This window comes from Typopeltis vanoorti, chromosome 13, assembly GCF_054136105.1.
Source record: "Typopeltis vanoorti isolate ZY-2024b chromosome 13, IOZ_Tvanoo_1.0, whole genome shotgun sequence".
Classification (NCBI taxonomy): Eukaryota; Metazoa; Arthropoda; class Arachnida; order Uropygi; family Thelyphonidae; genus Typopeltis; species Typopeltis vanoorti.
This window is the reverse complement of record NC_143561.1, coordinates 39819062-39843220: the sequence shown is the minus strand read 5'-3', so window position 1 is coordinate 39843220 and position 24159 is coordinate 39819062. Positions and strand designations below refer to the sequence as shown.

The window sequence follows — 24159 nt, the reverse complement described above, 5'->3', positions numbered from 1 at the left end:
GAGAGAAATCTTATCTTCCTTAGAGATTTGAGTGTTGACAAAGTTAATTTTTTATTTATTTTTATTATTTATTTATTTACTTATTTTTTATTTTGTGGGAAATAAGGCAGAACTATGTTTTGCTAGCATTGAAATTGATGAGGTTATCTAAGTCCCATTGATGGATGCTTGGAGATCAAAAATGAAGACATTGCAGGTTGATGCTGTTATTTGAGGTGGGTTGCATAGTGCTGAGTTTGTCAAATGAAAGGAAGGAGTGCAATGTGCTGTCATCTATTATACATAGTAATGCAGGCAAGACAGCACATTGGTCAACTGAAGTCGGTCATTGAAACAGGAAGAGGGTTGATGAGAGAACAGAGCATTGTGGAACCCCAGTGTTAGTTGAATAGTGGATGAATAAGGAACTATCCACCTCCACACACATAGTGTGCATCCAGTCAGAAAGCTGGCATCCCAGTTGCAGAAGTTGTGGGACATGATGAGAGCTTGCTTCATAGGCCTTTATGTATTTCATATCTAAAATGATTGGGAGGTATTTAGCATGATTAATTATGCATGCATCGGAGGGAAAGGTGAAGCCAGGAGATTGACTTTTTCTGTGGGTGAAACTTTGTGGTTCTACATGGGGTTCTTTTGCTATTACATTGTGATGCTCCACTTTGGGTCTAGTCTGCTCTACAGCAGAATATTGTTTACCAGTATGGCTAAACAGTCCTCATATCAAGAAAATTGACATGCAAATAAATGCAGTGATGAGGGCAATAACAGGCTATGTCAAATCCACTCCCCCCTCTTCTGGCTTACAACTTTTCGCAACATTGCACTGCCATACCTGTGCAGACAAGATGATCTCATAAAGGTGTACAAAAAAAAAACAGCAATCTCCTGTTACCAGTACATGAAGGTCTCCCACATATAAGTATAAATCGCCTTAAATCCTGATGTCCTCCACTAATATTGGCTGAAGAACTAGTAAATGATTTTAACGTTAATTCAAAATGGCTAGAACCTTGGAAAGAAAAATCTCCGCCAGACTTAAACAAGTACGTCCTTCCCAAACAAAATCCGAAAGGGATTGAGCTTCCACGTCATCTATGGAACTTAAATAGAATACATACAGGACACGGTATCTGCACAGACAGCTTACACAAGTGGAGAAGACTGGGGGGGGGGGGGGCATAAACCACACCATCCAGCACATTGTGGAGGACTGCAGCATAAGAGCCTATCATGGTGACCTGAGAGACTTTTTTGAGGCAGCTCCTTCAGCTCTTGAATGGCTAGTTGAACTAGACTTAAAATTTTTGGTGACTTTTTTTTACCTTTTTCTCACCAGAAAGAACATGATCTCACTTCCGCACCCACCCTACTCGCCAGATTTGGCTCCTGCAGATTTCGCCCACTATCTGTCTAATTTTTATTGTCTGCACAAATACGAGGTGGTATCAAAATGTTTCGAGACTAGGTTTGTAACACGCCAACAGATTCATGCACAGTCACAGGGAGCACCTACCTTCATAAGTCAGCGTGCCAAAAACATCGTCCTGTGTACATCGGGCGCTGTGCAACTGATGCTATTCTGGCCACCTGCAATTTCATCATGGACAGCAAGGTAGAAGAGCAAACATGAAATTCTGCATGAAACTGGGCAAATCTGCCACAGAGACATTTGACATGATTCGGCAAGTTTACGGCGATGCTGCAATGAGTCGTTCGAGGTGTTTTGAGTGGCACGCGTGCTTCAAGAGCCAAAGAACATCGCTGGAAGATGATGAGAGATCAGGAAGACCTTCGAGCTCAACCCTCAAAAATGTTGAAACCATTCGCAATTTGTACATGAGAATCGTCGGAGAACACTCACTCCACAACATTGTCAACAACATGTCAGTTGTCATACGGAACAGGCCAGGCAATCCTCACATGTGATTTGAACATGCGCCGTGTTGCTGCCAAGTTCATTCTCAGGCTGCTGATCCAGGAGCAGAAGGAACACCACGTTGAAGTCTGCCAAGAACTGCGTCAGCGTGCCGTGGATGACCCATCCTTCATGTCGAGGATCATTACCGGTGGCGAAACTTGGGTGTATGGGCATGACCCTGAGACAAAGCAACAGTCTTCACAGTGGAAGAGCCCATCATCTCCACGACCGAAAAAGGCAAGGCAGGTCCGCAGCTCAACCAAGTGCATGCTCATCGTCGTTTTCGGCATTGTGCATCGAGAATTCGTCCTCAGGGAGCCACACCGTCAATAATGAGTTCTACTGCCAGGTTTTAAGGCACCTGTGCGAGGACATTTGGCGAAAATGACAAGATCTGTGGCGCTCGAAAAACTGGATGCTCCACGATGACAATGCACCCCTCACCGAGCTCTCCTCACACGTGAGTTTCTCACCAGAAACAACATGATCTTACTTCCGCACCCACCCTACTCTCCAGATTTGGCTCCTGCAGATTTCGCCCTTTTCCCAAAGATGAAGATCCAGCTCAAAGGTCACCGTTTTGACACCATTATGGAGATTCAGCGCGAATCGCAGAAGGTACTTGACATGCTTCGAAAAGAAGACTTCCAGGACACATTCCAGAAGTGGCAAGAATGATGGAAGCGCTGTATTGATATGCAAGGGTACTATTTTGAAGGTGATAGTGTGCAAACGTAAATAAATAAAGTCATTTCTCATAAACAGAGCTAGTCTCGAAACTTTTTGATACCACCTCTTATGTATTTATATATTTTGATGTCGTGTCTTTTTTTATTATTATTATTATGCCATCTGCTAAATAAAATAAATATTTGGGTGATGATACAATAGAGTCATCTGTGTGTGTGACAGGGATGGAAGGAGTGTGGGAAAAATTTATGAACAACTGCTTTGGTGAAAGACCAAAAGGTTTGGCTGCCATTTGAACAAGATGTTGCTTTTGCTCTTTCAAAGTCTGTTGGAAGCAGACTTTGAAAGAGCAAAAGGATTGCTAATGAGAAAGAGATCTACAATGTTTGGGAAGTATTTAGGGTTATCTACTATTCTGGTACCTACACATAAGGCAAGATGAAAAAGATGTTTCAGACTTGGTATAAGCACTAAAGGAAGATAGAGATGTTGATGAAAGCCGGTTGTGATATTCTTGATTTTTTGGTTGTACAGCCTTTTGGGGATCAAGGTTTATATAGAGAGAGACAGTAGTTCAGAGTAGTGTGAGGAATGTATGTGTCCATGCCAGTAAAGATTATTTTGATGTGTTTGGTGCATTTGTTTGGGTTGGTCCAAGCATAGGAATGTGGCATAGATGTCACAAAGGTTGCACCATTTGGCATTGTCATAATACCAGACTACTCTTGTTTGGAGGGCTATGTGAGTGAGCATTGTTCTGTGGGAGAGGAGATAAGTACTAGATTGTGGTCTAAATTACCTAGGGGATTCACAACATTTGCAGTGTACTTGGAAGAATCGCTAATGAGAAAGAGATTTACGATGTTTGGGGAGTATTTAGGGTTATCTACTGTTCTAGTACCTACACATAAGGCAAGATGAAATTTCTTCTCTCTCTCTCTCTCTCTCTCACTCACTCACTGGAAACAGAAACAATCTAACTAATATGAAAATACACTAAATGCAAATTATATTTAATAATTATTTTGGCATGGCATCAAATGATAATTATTAATGTTATGATGTTATAATATCTGTAATATATGTTTTATATTATATAAATAAATATTATAATTCTGGCCCAGTTGGTCAAGTGAATCCAGCCATGGACATGTATGTTTGTGATTGTCTTACTAATTCTGTGTGGAAAGGAAGTTGCAACCCTACCACTTCTTCTGGCAGAAGCTCACTCCCCAAGCCTGTCATCCAAGAGATTGGAAATGTGTCCAAATACATATATATATTGTAATATTTTTAAATATTATAAATCTTTTTTTCAGATAATGACACTAATACAACTAATATTTCATTTTTTAAAATTTTTTTTTTTATCAACAGTATTCTTCTGAATTGGTCTATAACCTATATCTTGATTTCACTCTTGTCCTCTACTTGTTATTGTTCTTCAAACATCGATTTTGCTAATCCTTTATCTTCCATCATGTTTTGGTGAACATGCTACATTAGATTTGCTCTGCTTAGACATTCTTAAATATTACTATTGTCAGGTTATTTTGCAATATCTTCATTTTTGACACAGTTCTGTCATTGATGCCATTTCTTCAATCCAGTGCTAATATATGGACTGTAGAACTGTAAGAAAAATTGGGAGAGTGAATTCATTTCATATATTAATTCATATATTCAGTATTTTGCCACTTTCCCTTTCTCTTGTTTCATTTAAATTTATTCAGCTCACTTCTCATCATAGCAGCCTTCCTTATTCTTTTATTTTTTACATGTGTATTTAATTCGGTATGTTTGCTAAAAATTGTGACTTTTCAGCTGAAATGTGTGATATTTGCTATATGCTCTCTTCTAAGAATGCATTGCATGTTTTTTTTGTCTTATTAGTCTTTTTATTGCTGATTTTTATAGCCAGGATTTGTTATAACATATATATAATTTAGTTTAACTTTTGTGAGAACTTATAGAATATTTATTGAAGAGGATCTGCATAAAGTCAAGTTGAATTTAATACCTCCACTTTTCATATATGTTTGATGCCACATTCTTTCATGCTGTGGTGAATATAGATGATGACTGACAGTAGAGATACGTAACCTGTAATATGTAACCTTGCCTAACATCTGATTGTATATATATCTCAAAAATTTTTTTCCTGTACATCCTTCAGTTCTATCTGCTGATTTGCAACTTAGATTATAACCTGTTTATTGCTCTCTCTCTCTCTCTCTCTATATATATATATATATATATATATATATATATAAAGGGGTGCTTAAGGGTCAAAGCTGTATAACTGAGAGGAGACCTCCACATAGCCTTTAAAGGAATGCAGAGAACCAACCAGGGCTTCTGACCTAATGTCCAATCCTCACCTTCTCATGGTGCACCCTGTTGGGTATCTACCTGGATACGGAACGAACGAGGATGGGCTGGCAATTTGGGATTTAGCCGACCAAATTGTATTCTTATTGGTTAAACCAAAATAAAAAATGATGGTACAACATGACAAAATTTAATGCTGGCTGGGGCGTCGCCCAGTTAAACAAGACCCCCTCCCCTCCCCCCGTTGTTCTCACCAGGGCGAACAGCGAAAAGTCAGCTACTGGAATAAATCTGAAAACACACCCCAACCTCAACATCACGAGCTAAAGATCTGTACTATCAACATAAGAAGCCTGAATGGCAAAGAAATGGAGCTAGCTGAGGAATTAATCAGATAAGTACCAGATCGACATAATAGGGGTGACTGAAACAAAAAAGACCAAAACTGGTGAGATCCTTCTGAGCAGTAAATACAAATGTTATATTCAGGCAATAACAATCACGGAAAAGAAGGAGTAACCATAGTATTCAACACAAAATACGAGGCTAATCTTCTTGAATGGCAGTCAGTCTCAAGTAGAGTAATGTGGGCAAATATGAGAATGGGGAACTGGACAATGAGACTTATTTGTGCCTATGGTCCCACAGAAGGTTCTACTAAGGTAGAAGTGGAGGAATTTTTTGAGGCTTTAGAAAAAGCAACTGACACAATGAAAAAGGAAAAGTTGGTCCTTGTTGGGGATCTAAATAGCAGAGTAGGAAATGATTGTGAGACACACAAAAATATTTTGGGAAAATTTCGAGAAAAGAGCAAAGCTAATAATAATGGCAAATACCTGTTGGATTTCTGCTCAGGACATGAACTGGTTATTACTAACACCATGTTCCAACATAAAAATGTGCACAAATTCACATGGAGAGAAGAGGCAAGGAATAAGAAAAATCTCATTGACTATGTTATTGTTGATAGTGATGTTTTCTCCCTGGTGCAGGACACCAGAGTGTACAGAGGATTTGAAATTGGAAGTGATCACTATTTAGTCTTGAGCAGGATAAAATTGAATTTCATATTGAAAAGAATAACATGTAAGAAAGTTTTAAAGTGAATAAAAGTTGAGCAGCTCTCAGATGTGAACTGTAGACTAACATATACAAAGATTATTGAAGAAAAAATGAAAGAGTTTGAGAACAGTAACCAAACCTTGGTGATTTAGTAGGAAGCCTTGAAGAAAACCCTGATTGATTCAGCCAGAGAGGCATGTGGTGAGGTTGTCTGCAAGGATAAAAAAATCAGGACTCCATGGTGGACAAAGGAAGTTAAAGAGGCAGTGAAGGAAAAGAAGAAATCATATCAAATGTTCCTGACAAATAAGTCAGCTTTTGCTCTTAGAGAATACAGAGACAAAAATGTAAGAAAGCTAAACACTGTGTAAAACTAGCTAAACAAAAGTCATGGGGGGACTTTGGCAAGAACATAGAATATAAATACCAAGAAGGTGGTAAGATATTCTGGAGGTTGTTGAAGAAGCTTAAAAATGGAGGAAAGAGTGCTGTAAAAGGAGTTAGAGATGATAAAGGTGACATGAAAACATGAGAAAAAGATATCCTTGAAGTATGGAGTAATTATTTCGAAAAATTGCTAAATGAAACAAGCAGTGATAGCACAGTGGTAAAAAAACACTCAACAGGCATACAGTCAGGAATACATATCCATTCTTGAAGTAGAAAAAGCCGTCAAAAGCTTGAAATATGGAAAGGCAGCAGGAGTAGATGATATTCGACCAGAAATGCTGATGTATGGTGGTATAAAAGTCTTACAGTGGCTGCACTGCATAGTTCAGAAAGCCTGGACAGAGGGACGAATTCCTGATGATTGGAGTAGAACTTTAATAGTGCCCATATATAAAAAGGGAAATAAAACTGAATGTGAGAATTACAGAGGTATTTCATTACTGAGTGTTTCTGGAGACAGAGGGACGAATTCCTGATGATTGGAGTAGAACTTTAATAGTGCCCATATATAAAAAGAGAAATAAAACTGAATGTGAGAATTACAGAGGTATTTCATTACTGAGTATTCCTGGCAAGATCTATGCAAGTATACTTGAGAAGTGGTTGAGAAGGATTGTGGAAGAGAAGCTTGGTGAAGAACAAGCTGGATTCAGGCCAAATAGAGGCTGTCAGGATCAGATCTTCACTTTACGACAAATAGTCGATAAAGCATGGGAATATAACAAATATCTGTATTTAAGTTTTGTCGATCTGGAAAAGGTATATGACAAGGTGCCAAGAGAGAAGTTATTCAATACGCTACAGTTATATGCTGTCAATGTGGCATTATATCAAGCAATACTAAGTCTGTATTTGAGTTGTAAGTCGGCAGTTAGAATTGAAGGATGTACTGGAAGATGGTTTAATGTTAAATCTGGTGTGAGACAACGAAGTACATTATCCCCTCTGTTATTCATTATCTATATGGATCACATTGTGAAGGAAAGTGGTATTAAACATGATATCAGAATTGGAGATGTTAATGTCTGCTCTTTGCTTTATGCGGATAATGTTATACTTCTGAATAAATCCGCTGCAAGTTTGCAAGATTCTCTGACTAAATTGAATAACTGTTGTAATAGATATGGTATTAAGGTCAGCATTAAAAAGACAAAGACAATGAAAATAAGTAGAATTGTTGAAAATGTCAACTGTGTTGTGAACGAGGAACCTGTTGAACAAGTAAAACATTTCGGCTACTTAGACATGATTTTTAGTGTAGATGGTAGATTAAATATGGAAATAGACAACAGAATCAGCAAAGCTGGTATGGTAGGAAGTCAATTGAATAAATTCATATGGAATAAGAGAGAAATAGTCGGAACACTAAATTAGCTGTATACAAGGCAGTGTTCAAACCAGTTTTAACTTATGGATCTGAGAGCTGGGTCAGAAGTAAAACACTTTACCAAAGAATAAAGACCGACGATATGAGAGTCCTGAGAAAGATTAGACGTGAACGGATGGCATCAATGGCAATATTATATTAAAAATGAGAATATTAGGAAAGAACTTGACATCGTCAGCATCCAGGAATATGTTAGCAGAGCTAATCTCAGGTGGTATGGTCACTTAAACAGAAAATGGGTGAGGAAAGATTAGCAAAACAAGTGTTCTCTGCCAGGTTGGCAGGAAAACAACCCAGAGGAAGATCAAGATATAGGTGGATTGATACGGTTCAATGTGCCTTAGACTATACAAATATAAGATCTGATAATGATAATATTGGAGTCTTGACAAGTAATAGACTGATTTGGAGGAAAATTGTAGATAGGAAGTTAGTAATTATGTAAATTTTTCATGTAGTACTATCATATCCTGTACACCCCTTGGGGGTACATGTCAGGAATTTGATGATGATGACGATATATATATATATATATATATATATATTTTTTTTTTTTTTTTTTTTTTTTTACACCATACAGATTGAATATTTTGATCAGGTTTCCCTTTGGTATTCATATATTTTTTTTTCAAATGCAGTGCAGTTTAATAATTCTTGCTATATTCTATGAATTTTTAGTTTGACAATCTGATGGAAATCCAGTATGTTTTTCACTGATTTTCTAATCTAATATTTTTTTTTTCTGTTTTTTAGCATTTTCAGAAGTATGCTTGCATAAGTCTTTCCTTGAACATTCATTGAAGCAATTCTGTATAATTTTTACATTAAGTTTCTTTCCCTTTTCAGAAATTGGTATGATAAGAAGGAGCATACACAGTCGCTGCAGGCCTTGTATAAGACCATATTTCTGCATTTCATTGTTGAATATCATCTATTCCAGCCACCTTTCTACTGTCTGGTTTTTGATTACTTTTCCTTTATCAAGTATTGACTTCATAAAGTATTTCTCATTACCTATTTCCTGGTTATTTGTTACAACTGTTCTATCACCTTTTTCTGCACTTAATAGTTTTTCAGTTATTACTCCAGACATATATTCATTTTATAATCTTATGATCTCTGGTGTTCTTTTGTGGTATGTTCTACTTAGTTTTTGTGCACTTTCTTATTAGTATCCAAAATATTTCATTACAAAATAATTTTGAAGAAATTATTTTGATGAAATACTGTCTCTGACTTATAGTTCATGTTGCTCTGACTTATAGTTCATGTTGTTCGTGTCTTGTAACATTTGATATAAGAGTTATTATTATTCCCTCCCCCATCACCCTCTGTCATCACCTAGTGGTTGGTGAGATGGCAATGCTACATTACTAGGAAATAATTATAGAACAACATGTTTTCCTGTTGTCTTTCTTGTCCTATAAGTGTTTCCTGTCTGTATACGTGGGTAGTCTGAAAAGTTCTCGGCCTCGACCATAGATCGCAACACTATCATCATGATTTTTTCCTCCTAAGTTCGTACATCTGTCATAAGCATCCATTTGAAATTACAAGTCATTCTATCAAGTAGTTTGTTTTATACAGCTGTCTGGAGAAAAGTGTTGTCGGTTTCCCTTGAAATGGATAAAATTGAGTATCGTGCGGTTATAAAATTCTTTGTAAAAGAAGGTTTAACGCCAAAAGAAATTCATTCGAAGTTCATAAACGTTTATGGGCACTCTTCTCCTTCGTTTTTGACAATTAAGAAATGGGGTGCCAAGTTTAAACATGGCTGTACCAGCCTTGAAGATGATCTATGTGAAGGACGTCCGAAAAAAAGCGTAGCAACACCAGAAATCATTGATCAAATGCATGATATGGTATTGAATGACCCGCGAGGCAAAGTGTGTAAAATGCTGAGATTATAGGCATTTCAAAAGAACGTTGGATATATTTTGCATGAAGAATTGCAAATGAAAAAGCTTTGTGCAAGATGGGTGCCATGCTTGCTCACAGTAGATCAAAAACGCACTTGCATGAAAATCTCTGAACAGTGCTTGGAGCATTTTAACAAGAATAAAACTGATTTTGTTCATCAATTTATTACTATGGATGAGACTTGGATTCACATTACACACCAGAATCTAAACAGCAGTCAAAACAGTGGACAGAAGCAGGTTGTTCAGCGCCAAAGAAGACAAAGTCAAAGTTGGTTCCATCAGCAGGAAAGGTCATGGCATCGGTGTTTTGGGATGCTAAAGGCATTTTGTTTATTAATTATCTTGAAACGGGTAAAACAATAACCAGGGAATATTATTCCGATTTTTTAACAAGACTGGACGAAAAAATTCGTAAGAAAAGACCCGGTTTGCAGAAGTAAAAAATCATCTTTCATCAGGACAATGTTGTGGTCCACAATGGTGTTTTGGCAGTGGGAAAATTAAGGGATCTGCACTATGAATTGTTGGAACATCCACCCTATTCCACAGATTCGGCTTCCTCTGACTTCTGTCTTTTCCCAAAACTAAACTCTTCCTCGCTGGTCGGCATTTTTCTTCGAATCAAGAGGTGATTGCAGCTGTAGAAGGGTATTTAGCAGATCGTACTGAGAACAACTACAGGGACGGGATAATGGTGCTGGAGCATCGCTGGAATAAATGTATTAGTCTTAAGGGAGATTATGTTGAAAAATAAAAATAATTTTGAAATTATAAATTCGTTTTTTCATTGTTAGGCCAAGAACTTTTCAGAAAACCCTCTTATTATGTGTGTGTGTTGTCGCAGGATTGGTTTGCCTGTTTCTCGGAGAAAAACTGCAATCTGTGTATGCGGCCTGCTAACTCCCGTTCAGTTGAAGAGGACTGATGATAATTCCTTGGTATCTTTAATGTGTAATAAACCCAAGGTAAAAAAACTTTCTACATCTTTTTCTCATCCAGCGATTTTTATTAATAAGGTCGAGCACCTTTTGGCTACTTGTATATGAGATGTATATGACTTCTGCATTATTTCAACTTTGGCATCTCTTCTGGGTTTGGCCCACAGTGATGAAACCTCAATAAAGGTTGAATCTGGTCCGGGTAGTGGCCCTTCCCATTATGTATAGTATTATACACGTCTGAAAGGGAATTTGGTTATGCATTATGGGATACATGTAAGGCAAGGAATGTGAAGTCATTAGCCTCTATATACAAGTATCTCAGATGTGAATATATTTCATGTGCAAAACATTGTTTTGCTTCATTGGGAAAAGGATTAAAACCGTGTATATAATTTCTTGGTATCTTTGACGTATAATAAATCCAAGGTAAAAAAATTTATTATATATATATATATATATATATAAATTAAACTATTTAGTAATGTTTTTTATATCTTGAAGTAATTTGTGTAATATTTTTAGAAATAGAGTGATAATACTTAACTATATTGCAGACATTTGATCAGGATAATGTTTCATGCCGAAATGCCTTGATTCATGGTTATTTAAATATTTTGCCTGAAGAGCAACGAGCGCTTTCTGAAGAAGTAAAGAATTGGAGGAATGTGTTGCATAGGGTCAAATCAAAAGGTAAGAAGTAAAGTTAATAAATTTTTATATTTTCTTCTTATGAAACATGTAGTGGAATTTTAAATTACTGACCCTGTCTGCATTGCTGAGTAGATAGTACATTCACTCTCTAACCTACAATCCATGGGTTGAAATCCCATTGCAACATGGATGTTTGTTAATGTCTTTAAGTGGTAGATAATTTTTATTGTCCAAATGAGACTACTACCCTGCTAATTGAAGACTTCAAGTGGCTGAAAAGGCACCATTTTTGTTTAAGTTCTAGTATGGTGATCACGTTTCTAGTGGTGTGCTGCAGGGTTCCTTTCTTGAAACACTGCCATTTAATTTGTTCATTGATGATATATAGGAAAGGATCTGAGAGGAATGTTCAGTTATTTGCCAATGATGCAAAATTGGGTAGAGTAGTAGTGAATACATATTATGTCAAAATTTTGCAGGCAGACTGAGCTAAGGAGAATGGATGTCAGTTTAATGTGGCAAAGTTTGAAGTTTTGCATTTTCAGGTGAAAAGATTATCAGCAGTATACCACATTGGTGGAACCTTACTCCAGAAAATTGATGAAGCCAGAGACTTGGGAGTCTTAGTGGATAGGGAGTTAAAGTTTAGGGGACACATAGCAAAAGTGGCTAAATCAGCTCATCAAGACCACTTGGTTACTCAAGAATACTTTGATGAGCAGAGACAAGCAGGTTATTGATCTTTATCGAGCCTTGATAAGACCCCATCTTGACTACTCTGTACAGATCTTGAGTGCCAGGGTTTCTTGGTAATGGAGAGGAGGTAGAGAGGATCCAGAGGCAAGTGACCAAGATGGTAGCTGGTCTATGGAATGAACCTTACAAGAACAGGTTGAAGATTTGTGGGTTACAGAAACTGGTTGATGGGTGGAAAAAGAGTGATATGATTGAGACATTCAAATTACTGAGGGGGTTTTTACAAGATTAATTCAGAGGAAATTTTTCAGAACAGGTGTTGTGGTGGGAGAACTAGGGGGCCATCCTTGGAAACTGAGCAAGAATGTATTAGCAAGGGTGTTAGAACTAGATTTTTTACTTGGATAGTGGTGAATGAGTGGAATAAGCTGCCAGAGTCTGTTGTGGGTGCCATGACTGTGAATGAGTTCAAAGCAAAGTATGATAGATACTGTGTGAATGCTAAATAGTTCTTGACATGATGTTTAAGGGCTCCCTTGATGAGTCTAAGGACTTCTTGGAGTTACCCATAATTAATAATAATATAAGGCCTGGTTGGCCGAGTGGTTGCATATCTGCTCTCCAGCCAAAAGGCCGCAGGTTCGAATCCCACTGTAATGGGTTTTTGTGATTGTCTTTGAAAATATTAGTGGTGGTGGGCAGTAGATAGCATTGTTGTAGTTGCAGTCGTTGTAGTTGGTGGATTGAGTGGTGGTGATGTAGAGTAGGTGCCCTCCTTCAATGAGTCTTTGGACTCCCTCGAGGTGTCTCATAATAATAAGAACCTCAACAAAGTAATGCATATAAACAAAGTGACAAAACCTGTTGGATGAACTAATGTGCAAGCATTCAAACAATTCTAGTTGTTGCTGTCACGTTTTGTGGCATAAAGCATGTCATATCCCATTTCCATTGTTTGATTTTTGATGAATGCAGACCAAACTTGGTGTAGGATTAATCCAACAGTTTTTTTTATTACTCTATTCATGTGTATTAGTTGAGACTGGTGACATTTGTTATATTTATTTTTTCTAGTCTTTTTAGTACACATCTTGTAACCCTGTGATGTAAGTCGAACAACAAAACTTGTCAGGTTATATTGTTTATTTTAATATAATTCATTTCTGTTGAGATATATGTTGTCTCTATAGTGGAAATTAAATGAAGATCAGCTAAACCAAAGAAATATTCTTTGTCATTGAAAAAACACCATGTTGGATTGGACTCTGGTATTGGGTTTCCAGATTATCTAACCCAGTACTAATGTGCTCTAGATGGATAGTATTCATGTTAAAAGATTTATATTAATTAACATAATTAATCTGCTAATATTGGAGAGCAATATTGGATAATGCCCAAACTGCTCAGTTGAAAACCAAAAAAAAAAAAAAAAAAAAAGTTATTATGAATTGAATTGAACTGTGATAATTAAGAATATTGTCACATCGGAATGGTGTTAATACAGGAACAGAATGCTAAATTTTAACTGATTTTGGTGTGTGAAAAAATCATTACACACATTTAAAATGTTTTCAAATGGAAAATAGAATTGATATCTTGGGAATGGTGCATTTTAATAGTTTTTAGATACTGGGAATAAGGTGATCTTTAAACCAGAAAATTAATTAATAGACTCAAAAGACATTCACCCAAAAATTGCCATAGATTTGTAACATCATCAATCTAGCTGACAGGCTTAGGTGTTGGATGCTGTTCATAACTTAATTTTAATGGTACTCAATTTAGTGCTGTCTAGTTTTTCTACTATTTTTTAAGCTCAGTAATGGCTATGAAGCATTCTCCTAACCTTAACAAGCATGAATGCATTAACGTGCCAAAAATTTGGGAAACTGTCATCTTAAGATCAACTCCTGTACAACTGTAATACTTTTTTTTTTTTTTAGTCAACATTAGCAGGTGCCGAATTTGGACTTTAGATCTTTTGTCCATTCTTCTTCTTCGTGTAGCTTCTTCATTGAGAGGGTGCAGCACCATGTCCTTCCAGTTCTCTCTGTTGATGGCTTTCCTTTTTGTTTCTACATAGCCATGTGATCCTGTCCATGATCTTATATCTTCAAGCCATGTCCTTCGTTTTTTGCCTCTTGATCCTTTTCCCATAATTTTTCCTTCTAAAACTGTTAGTATCCTCTGTCCTGTTGAACCTCTCAGTACATGTCCTGCCAATATCATCTTTCTCTGGATCATTTCCTGTAATAAAGATCTCTGTGTTCTCATTCTCTGTAGGACATCTGTATTTGTCACATGTTCTGTCCATGAGATTTTCAGAGCTCTCTTATAGCACCACATTTCAAAGGCCATTATCAGTTGTCTTACTCTCTTCTTGAATATCCAGGTCTCACTTCCATGTGTGAAAACTGGCCACACTAATGTTCTTATCTTCTTTTCTTTGTCTTGATGCCCACAGAACCTTTATTTTTCCAAAGGCATCTTTAGCTATGGCTGTTCTTATTTTTATTTCTTTATCTTGCTTTCCATCTGCAGTAAAGTAAGTGCCTAAATATTTGTATTCTGTTGTATGTTCAATTTTCATATTGTTTATGAATATATCTGGCTCGGATCTGTTTTCTTTTGAGATTTTCATAAATTTGGTCTTTTTTATATTTATATCTAATCCATATTCTTTACCTTCTTCAATTAGTAGCTGCAGTAATTTGATTAATTTATTTCAGTTTTCTGCTATTAGAATGGTATCATCAGCATATCTAAGATTGTTGTATTCTAAACCATTGATACTAATTCCTATTTTTTGATTTTCATTCTTTTTCATCACTGTCTCACTATAGATATTAAATAGAATTTGTGAAAGGATACTACCTTGTCTAACCCCTTTTTATTTTCACTACAGAAGCCTCAGAGTTAAACAGCTTGGTTGAACATATTTGTTCATAATGCTATGCATTATGCATAGCATTATACATACCTATAAGGATATTTGCTTTGCATGATGGGATATTAAGGCAAGTGATGTGAAGTCATTAGCTTCTATATACGAGTTTCCCTGTCCTGATTATATTTCAGGCACAAACTTTGCTTACACTTGAATAAAGGATTAAACCAAATATATAATTTCTTGGTAGCTTTAATTTATAGTATAACCGAATGGAAAAACTTCCAGCAACTATTTTTGTTTTCCATTCCTTAAAAGTTGATATTTTTCAATCCAACTTTCCTACCAGTATAGAAGAAATTTTTCATAGACTGAGAGAAGGGAGCAGAACAATAGGCCATCCCTAGAAACTGGATAAGAAGCAAGTTCTTTGCATGGAGAGTGGTTGGTGAGTGGAATGCAATGCCTGACAGCGTGATGAATGCAGATGCATCGAACAAGTTTAAAGCATGGTTTGATGGATTTGTGTGTAACAGTGTGTACCTCCTTCTGATGAGTCTTCTGACTCCATGAAGGTCTAGTGTTAATAATAGTAATGACTCAGCAATGAAAACATTTGAGCTACACATTCACTATGGAGTTGTTTGGTATAAAACACATTAAGGTCCTAACTGTACGAAATTAAAATTAGTGAGACAGAAACAAAGAATTAATTTTTTTTTAAAAAGCTGTTGCCTACAGAATGTATGGAAAAGTACTATTTCTCATAACAGAGATAATTACAGCCCATTATTTCTGTTCAGATTCAGACAATGAAGCAAGTTTTTAGAGCATTCCATATAATTATTTTTGTGATGGACCTTTTCCTTCAACCAGAGAATTCGATGTGTCGTGGAGTGGCATGTTCTGCAAGTCCTGTTTGTTCTTGCTTATGAAATCTAGTGTAATAGAGGTGTTCATCATGACATATAACTGCTATCTATCAGTTTGACCAAAAATAATAATAATCTGTACTGGCACAAAATTTAGTAGACTCCACAGTAGGCTAAAGGCAGAAGTTTATCTTTTGCATAGCCTAAAAAATAAAAATCTTATTAATGGGAGCAAAAGGACACCTATATTCCAACCAATCTAGGCAGGTGGTGCTCCATCATGTCACTATCCTTATGGTAAAGGTGTAACCTTGTTGACATAGCTCATTAAAGCAATTAGCAAGTAAAATGACCTGATGTAATTTATTTCCTGCATTAGAACATAGGGAGTGAGTTTGATGTTTTATGATGCCAGTTTTTTTGACAGGGATCATGATGATGTGAAAGAGCATTAATGTAAATTCTGGTCAAACCAGATCCCTTATAGGAAACAACCTGAAAGGAAATATTCAGTTGTTTGCTGATGATGCGAAATTGGGTAGAGTAATAATTAATCAAGGCGATGTCGAGAGCTTGCAGGATGATTTAAATAGGCTGTCAGTATGGACAAAAGTTAATGGGTGTCAGTTTAATGTCTAGAAATGTAAAGTTATGCACTTTGGGATAAATAGATTACAAGCCGTTTATCACATTGATAGTACTGTACTCCAGGAAATAGATGAAGATAGAGATTTAGGGGTGGTGGTGGTGGTAGACAGAGAGGTAAGGTTTAGAGGACATATTGCTAAGGTAGCACATAAGATTACTTGGCTAGTGAAGAACAATTAGGGATAAGGATGTTGTAATTCCTCTTTATAAGGGCTTGATATGCTCACATCTGGATTACTTTGCTTAAGTCTGGTCACCTGAGTTTCTTGAGGATGTGGAAGCTGTGGAGAGGATTCAGAGGCAAGTGACCAAAATGGTGAGTGGCCTCTGGAATGTGCCCTATGAAGATAGATTGAAGGTGTGGATTGCAGAAGTTGGTTGATAGGAGAAAAAGAAGGGATGTGATAGAAACATTTAAGTTGCTTAAAGGGTTTTATAGGATAGATGCAGGGGAAATGTTTCAGCATTTGGCTAGAGGGACCAGAATAAGGGGTCATCCCTGGAAGTTGAATATAGGTGTGGTTAGTAGTGGTGTGAGGACTAGATTTTTTGCTTGGAGAGTTGTGAATGAGTGTAATGGGTTGCCAGAGTCGGTTGAGTGCTTTTTCTGTTAATGGGTTCAAGGAAAGGTACGATAGATTGTGTGGATATATTGGATCTCTCGCAATGAGTTCTTTGGACTCTATGGAGATGCCCGTATAATAATAATAAACATTATGAGACAACTAGATTGATTATCTAATGAAATGGTGGATGTTTCTTATTTACAATGATGGAAAGGAAATAGAGAAGTAAAGCACAAGGTAGATAGAGCTGGCAAATTTATTAGTTAGTCTGCTAAAAGTTCTATGTAAACATTGATCTCCATCAAAATTTGCCTGATTTCAATGCATATATTTGTTCAACGTTCATTGTATCAGTTGCATGCCCCAGTAGTTCAATCATGAAATCATTAGTCAGTTGAGGATAAAAAAATAAATTTATATAAGCTATTTAGGAATGGCATTAAAAATTCATCATGTTACCTGTTATATCCTTGCTTCAGCAGATAGAAATGCTGACAGGAGGAAAAAAAAAGAATTGCTTTAATATAAAATTGAAATGCATTGCCTGGTCTGAACTTGTGAGACTGCCTCTTTGTATGGTTATTTTCGCCCACCATTTATGTGGTATGGGGTGAGCATGGAGTAAATCGCCATGCTTAAACCCTTCCGTATGAGGTATCTGTTTGTGGCGGAGGGAACCTCCCAGTGATGGCCCCTTTTGTCCTTACTCTTATTCTATGCTTTCTGTATTCAATCTATTTCACCTGAGTCTTTTGTACTATCCTGTTTTCCAGACCATCATCACTAATTTCCAATACCCCTTCTCACCTCATTTGCTGTGCGATGCAACATGTGTACTTCTGGAAAAGAAGTCCACATGTTGGCTTGCCTGCAAATGAGGGTCAAAAGTGTCACCAATGTTTGCTGTACCTGCAAGGGTCAAAAGTGTCTCCAAGGCTTGCTGTGGTTTCTGTCTGTATAGCATTCAGGGTAGCACTGGCATCCCACTTCCAAACGCAGTCATTGCTTTGCCAGAGAATGGGCATCTATTTGTGGCTCTGTGGCAGGCAGGGAGCTCTAGCAGTGAACTAAACTTCTGAGAATGAATACTTCTTCATCTTCTTGTTTATGGGGGGGGGGGCTCAACAAGTTCCAACCATGTCATGAAACCATAGGAACTTCAGCTGAAAATCAGAATATATTTGAAACGGTTAGCAGGATCTCCAAAGTCTTATAAGGACTTTGAAGATCTTGCTAAAGAAGCTCTCTTCAGGAGATATACAGGGTGGCCTTAAAATAACTTTCCCTCTTTGGAGGCATCTATAGCTAAAAATCCAATAAACGGAATGAGGCCAAATTTTATATTGAGACTTTTGACGGCATGGGGAGATGAATTCTGCGAAAAAAAGATTTAGGTACTAAAAGTCCATTTTTTGTTTTTTAAAAAGGGCAAAAATTTTGGGGGGAAAAAACCTGGGGGCCTGGAGCCGAAAGCAGTCAAATATTTGTAGTAAACGCAGGTAAAAAGGATTATGCAAATTTTGCTGTGCGTACGTGACAGCAGTGCCACCAATTTCACTTAAAAAGGGATTGGGAATGTTCAGGCAGTTATTCGAATGACTGACAAATTGTGCTCAATATGCGTCCTACCTTACCCTCAGCGTGCTTTTACTTGTTGAGTTGTTTTACCTTAAACAGTGCAATGCCTGTAGCAGCCCTTTGGAAATTTAGAAGGCTTCATAACCCTGCGTATGAAAGCGTATGCATATATTAAAACAAAACTGACATAGGACCTGCGTACAGGTCCTATGTCAGCTGTAGCACTGAGATGATTAAGAAGTTTGAAGAAACTGCATCACTAGGAGTTAGACCTGGCAGAGGATGGAAAGCAGTGCAAGAAGAGACAGTAACAGATGTTGCTACTGCAGTGTTCGATGACACAGGGACCAGTACTGGTCCAAGCGCTCATGCCATAGCCTCGCCAACTTGATATGGCTTATGGTACAGTTGGAAAATCTTACGGAAAAATGCTGCACTTCTATTCGTATAAGTTCAGTCGTGTGCAAGCACTAACTGCCCAAATTATGATAAGCGCATGACCTTCGCGCTAACATTTCTTGCCCGGAATGGAGGTCGACAATGACTGGCCTTGGAGAATATTGTGGTGTGATGAGGCTCATTTTTATCTGAATGGGTCGGTCAACACTCGCAGCTGCAGAATTTGGGCATCTGAACATCCCCAAGCGATCCAGCAATTACCACTGCAATTTTCAAAAGTAACCGTGTGGTGTGGCTTCACAACTGATTTCATAATAGGACCATACTTTTTTGAGCGTATTACCCCATAGGTCCTATAACCTGCTCCATTACTGGAGAGATTTATCGATGAATGGTGGAAAATTTTGTCATTCCTGCATTGCAGCAAAGACGGTGTTTTGACTCAATCATTTTTATGCAGGATGGAGCACGGCCACACATTGAACGTTCAGCACACCGCCTTTTACACCAGCATTTCAGTAATGAGAGAGAGTTTATCAGTCAGTTCTTTCCGACGGCATGGCCGCCTCGTTCCCTGGACATCGCTCCATGTGACTTTTGGGTGGGGGTATTTGAAATCCTTGTGTATGTTGTGGCTTCCCAACTTGCATGTCTTGAAAGAGAACATAAAACGGGCTGTTATGAACATCCAATCTGACTCCTTGCGCTCAGCTGTAGAGCATGTCACACACCGGATGCAATTTGTTATACAAAAGAAAGGTCAGCACATTGAAAATCGTGTATTGGTCCAGGGAACCCTGATTCTGATGAATAAAACATTCTTTCCTGTGAGTTCAATCACTACATTAATTTCTGTCTCTCTCGCAAGTTGTTGTTTTAGTTTAATTATTATTATTCTGATTATCATTGTAACCACCACATATCCAGCTGAAATGAGTGACACGACTTCGCCAGTGCCGAAATTTCCCCTATCAGTGACTTTTGGTACTAATTTTTTTTTTTTTTTTTTCGCGGAAATCATCTCCCCATGCCTTCAAAAGTCTCAATATAAAATTTGGTCTCATTCTGTTTATTGGTTTTAGCTACAGATGCCTCCAAAGAGGGAAAGTTATTTTATGGCCTCCCTGTACTTATCGAAGCATCAACTAAGACACACAATACACATACATAAAACCTGTGGAAAAAGTGATATTGCAACTTTTCCAGAGGTATAATATCAGAGTGGGATCTCATTCACATACCAGATGAAGAACATAGAACAAGAGAAGCATTAAATATTATAAAAACAAACATAATTGGAAACAGATCTGTCAACCACCATAAGTATCAACTTGCTAAATATTGTTATTAATATCTCAAAAAATGCAAACACAGAGCTATTGGAACCAGCACTGTAAATCTCAATAAAAAATATGCAATCCTACTAGAACAAGGTCCAAAAAAAAATAATAATAATTACCTGCAGGCAAGTGAGTAGTTAATCTCTCTGGCCACCCACTACAGAAGACGAACCTAATGTCCTAGCATGGGGGCTGTAAGTTTGCTGTTTTATCCAAATGAATTCTCTTTCTCAGCTTCATGCACAACTTTGAAAAGCACATCAGTCATTTTCAGAGATCAAGCTTGTAGACTTTGTTTTGAGGTCATGAAAGTTATTTGTGATGCAAAACCACCAGAACAATATACCACCATCCGAGTTGAAAGTCCTGAAGACACAATAACAATGTGGTCACCACACAAGCTTATGAAGAGAACACCACAGTATTAAGATCCTACCAAAAGCCAGCTTAATATGCTTAATAAGCTATTGGACAAAATGACAGCCATATACTAAGAAACTATTAAAAAAATAAATAAATAAAACTCAGAACCTACTATGCAAGACCCCACCCCCAGAGCACCAAAACTACACAAATAGTAATTGGCCACTCAGCTTCTTCAATAAAAAATTTCACAGAATATTGAACATAATAAATTTAGTTTTATTCTCCTTGCGGACATGTATACTGCTATGCATTAAGGGAAGGGCCACTACCCAGACTGGTTTCAACCTTTATTGAGGTCTCGTCAGTGGGAGACAGACCCAAATGTGGAGATACTAAGGCAGAAGCAATAGGAGAGGTCATATTTACCTATAGGAGTTGCCAACAGGTGTACCACCTTATTATTGAATTACTCTGGATTTAAAGAAAGATGTTGGAAGGAGATGTGCTTTGTATTATGGGAGATACTGAGACAAAGAGTGATGAGAGCTTGGTCCACCTTTGCTCGGAGTTGCCTGGTGTTGTACTACCTTATCTCAGTCCTGAAGATATTTTCAGGCGCAAACTTTGTTTGCTTACACTTGGATAAAGGTTTAAACTAAATTTATTATAGTCTAACCAAGTGAAAAAATAAACTCCCAACATCTTTCTCTAAATCCAGAGTAATTCAGTAATAAGGTGGCACACCTATTGGCAACTCCTATAGGTAAATATGACCTCTCCTATTGCTTCTGCCTTAGTATCTCCATGTTTCGCACTGATCACACTTCTCAAAAAATTGATGTTATCAAGTCTTTAATTAATGGAGCACATAATGTGTGCACTGCTCCCTCAAGCTTACAAGCACTTTTTCAAAACTTTAATGGAATTGGATGGTTTCAACCCTCATCAAATCCAACAGAAAATTGACTCCTATATGTCAACACCTAAGGATTCTTCAACAGATTTCTTCTATCTCTGAACTTATTGGTAGAATTTTGAAGAAGTATCACTTTATTCTGACATATGCTTCTCTCAACAAAATTTCTCATTTGTTACCATCTACAAAAGACAAACTGTTGCCTCCATCTTCAGCTGGCGCTTACTAGATTCCTTGTGAATGATTTGACATACTTTGGGCAGACAGACTATTCTGTGGAAAAAAATAATTAATGAACACCAGTACTACATTGAATATGTGAAACCTCAAAAGCCTGGTCTGGCACAGCATAGTATTGACAATAAACACAGTATCAGGCAGGATGAAGCTCTTCATCTCTATAGAAAGCAGTTTTAGAATATGAACACCTTTTCAAAGAAAGTTGGGAAGCCTTTTTACATCAGACTAACCTGATTAAGAATGATTGTCTCTCTCTCTCTTCCAAAATTGTGGGAGATTTTCATTTTATATAAACATCAAAAATAGTTTTAATTCTAGCTTGTAATGTACCTTGTAATTTGTATTTGTAAAATACCTTGTATTCCTCTTCTTTGATTTGCTTGTTTCTGTACAGTGATGATGTACTGTTATTTTCATAACAAAGTATTTGTACCTTCATTTAAATTTATTGCTGTAGTTATTGTATAATTTTGTTGTTTATAGTTAAGCCACAGATAAAGATTACATTAAGCATTGCTTACAGACATCCAAACCAGAGCACCTTCTCTTAACAGAAACCCCAGTTGCAGCTACATCAACCACAGTTCACCTTCAATGGCCAAGTTATACTCTTCATGATTCATTTTGCCTGAAAGGTTGGGTGGCATCTATGCCTTTGTACATTTTCACATTAGCTGCTAGAGAATGCCAAATTTAGACTCCCCTGCTTTTGACCTCCTCTGGCTGAAGGTTTCCTTGCCCACTCAGTAACATTCATTTATTGCATTTATTGTTCTCCAAACTCTGAAAATCACTCAGATCTCTTCACCTTCCTCTCCACGAAGCTTAACCATCTTCAATCAGCTATCCAAACAATGAAGTCATCTTTCTAGGTGACCTGAATGTTCACAATTCCATCTGGCTCCCCTTCTCCAATGATCAAGCTGGACGTGATGCACATGTTTTGTTATAAACAGTGATCTGATGCAAATCATTCACCTGCCTACCCAAATTCCATATAATCCAATCCACTTTCCCAATGCTGTTGATTTTTTTTAACCAGTTCTCCCTCCAGACACACTGCAAAGATTACCTCTCCTCTGGCAACTCAGACCATACCTAGCCTCATGTCCTTTGGCATAATAAAAGTACCAAGTAGGATGACCTCTGGAATTACTACTCTTCTTTTCCATGGCATAACTATCTATTGCTTCTGCTGTTCAGACCCAGAGATCTGCACTGAGCAAGTCATCATCCATACTGGCATGAAGACATTCATCCCTCATTGCATCCAAAATTCCCATCCAATTTCCAAACCCTGGTTCAACAGAAAATATATGAAAGCAGTTAAAGGGAAAAAACTCAGCTTACTGCTAATGGCTTGCACCAAGAACACCAGCTTCATACTTTTTTTCTGCTGTTCAGACCCAGAGATCTGCACTGAGCAAGTCATCATCCATACTGGCATGAAGACATTCATCCCTCATTGCATCCAAAATTCCCATCCAATTTCCAAACCCTGGTTCAACAGAAAATATATGAAAGCAGTTAAAGGGAAAAAACTCAGCTTACTGCTAATGGCTTGCACCAAGAACACCAGCTTCATACTCAGCCTATGCAGAAGCATATAATAAATGTAAAATGACTATCAGAAAATCCAATGATATGATAGAAACATTTCAGCATTTGGCTAGAGGGGGAAGAAAACTAGAGGTGATCCCTGGAAGTTGGGTAAGAGTGTGGGTTAGTAAGGACATGAGGACTAGATTATTCACTTTGAGAGTAGTGAATGAATGGTATGGGTTGCCTGAGTCAAATGTGAGTGCTTTGTCTCTTAATGGTTTCAAGGAGAGGTGTGCTGATAGTTTGGTTCTCACACGATGAGTCTTAGGACTCCATGGGTGCCCATGAAGTAATAATAAGAATAATTATCTTTCTACCAGACTACAATCCAATGTAAAAAGAATTTCAATACCCTGCCTTAACCACCTTACCAGCCATTAAAGATCAAATACGGATCCTCAAAAGCTTCGTATCCATCATAAATTTCAATGGTATTACAATTTTAATATGCACTTCGCATCCATGGTAATGTGGACATATATATATATGTCCTAGCTGGTAGCATGGTTCAAGGAACCTTGGAACATATAGCATGGATTCTTCTTAATTCAATCTATGTCTCCTTCAAATTAGCTCAGAAACTGTCTTTTTTTTACTACGTCTACAAAGGATGCATTATCACCTCTTTGCTTACCAGGTGCTTATCAAGTACCCTGCTCATGTCATCTTTGCTATTCTGAACAGACTGACCATT

At 37.4% G+C, this 24159-nt stretch overlaps 1 protein-coding gene across 3 annotated transcripts in view; it reads left to right on the top strand.

The window, feature by feature from the left end:
- Positions 1-24159, top strand: part of Elys (AT hook containing transcription factor 1 homolog) — a 509801-nt gene that overhangs the window by 308466 nt on the left and 177176 nt on the right. For all 3 annotated transcript variants that reach the window (XM_090402410.1, XM_090402411.1, XM_090402409.1), the window contains exon 23: positions 11259-11394. In XM_090402410.1, coding sequence (XP_090258536.1) covers positions 11259-11394 — 136 coding nt within the window. The remainder of the gene's footprint in view (positions 1-11258; positions 11395-24159) is intronic.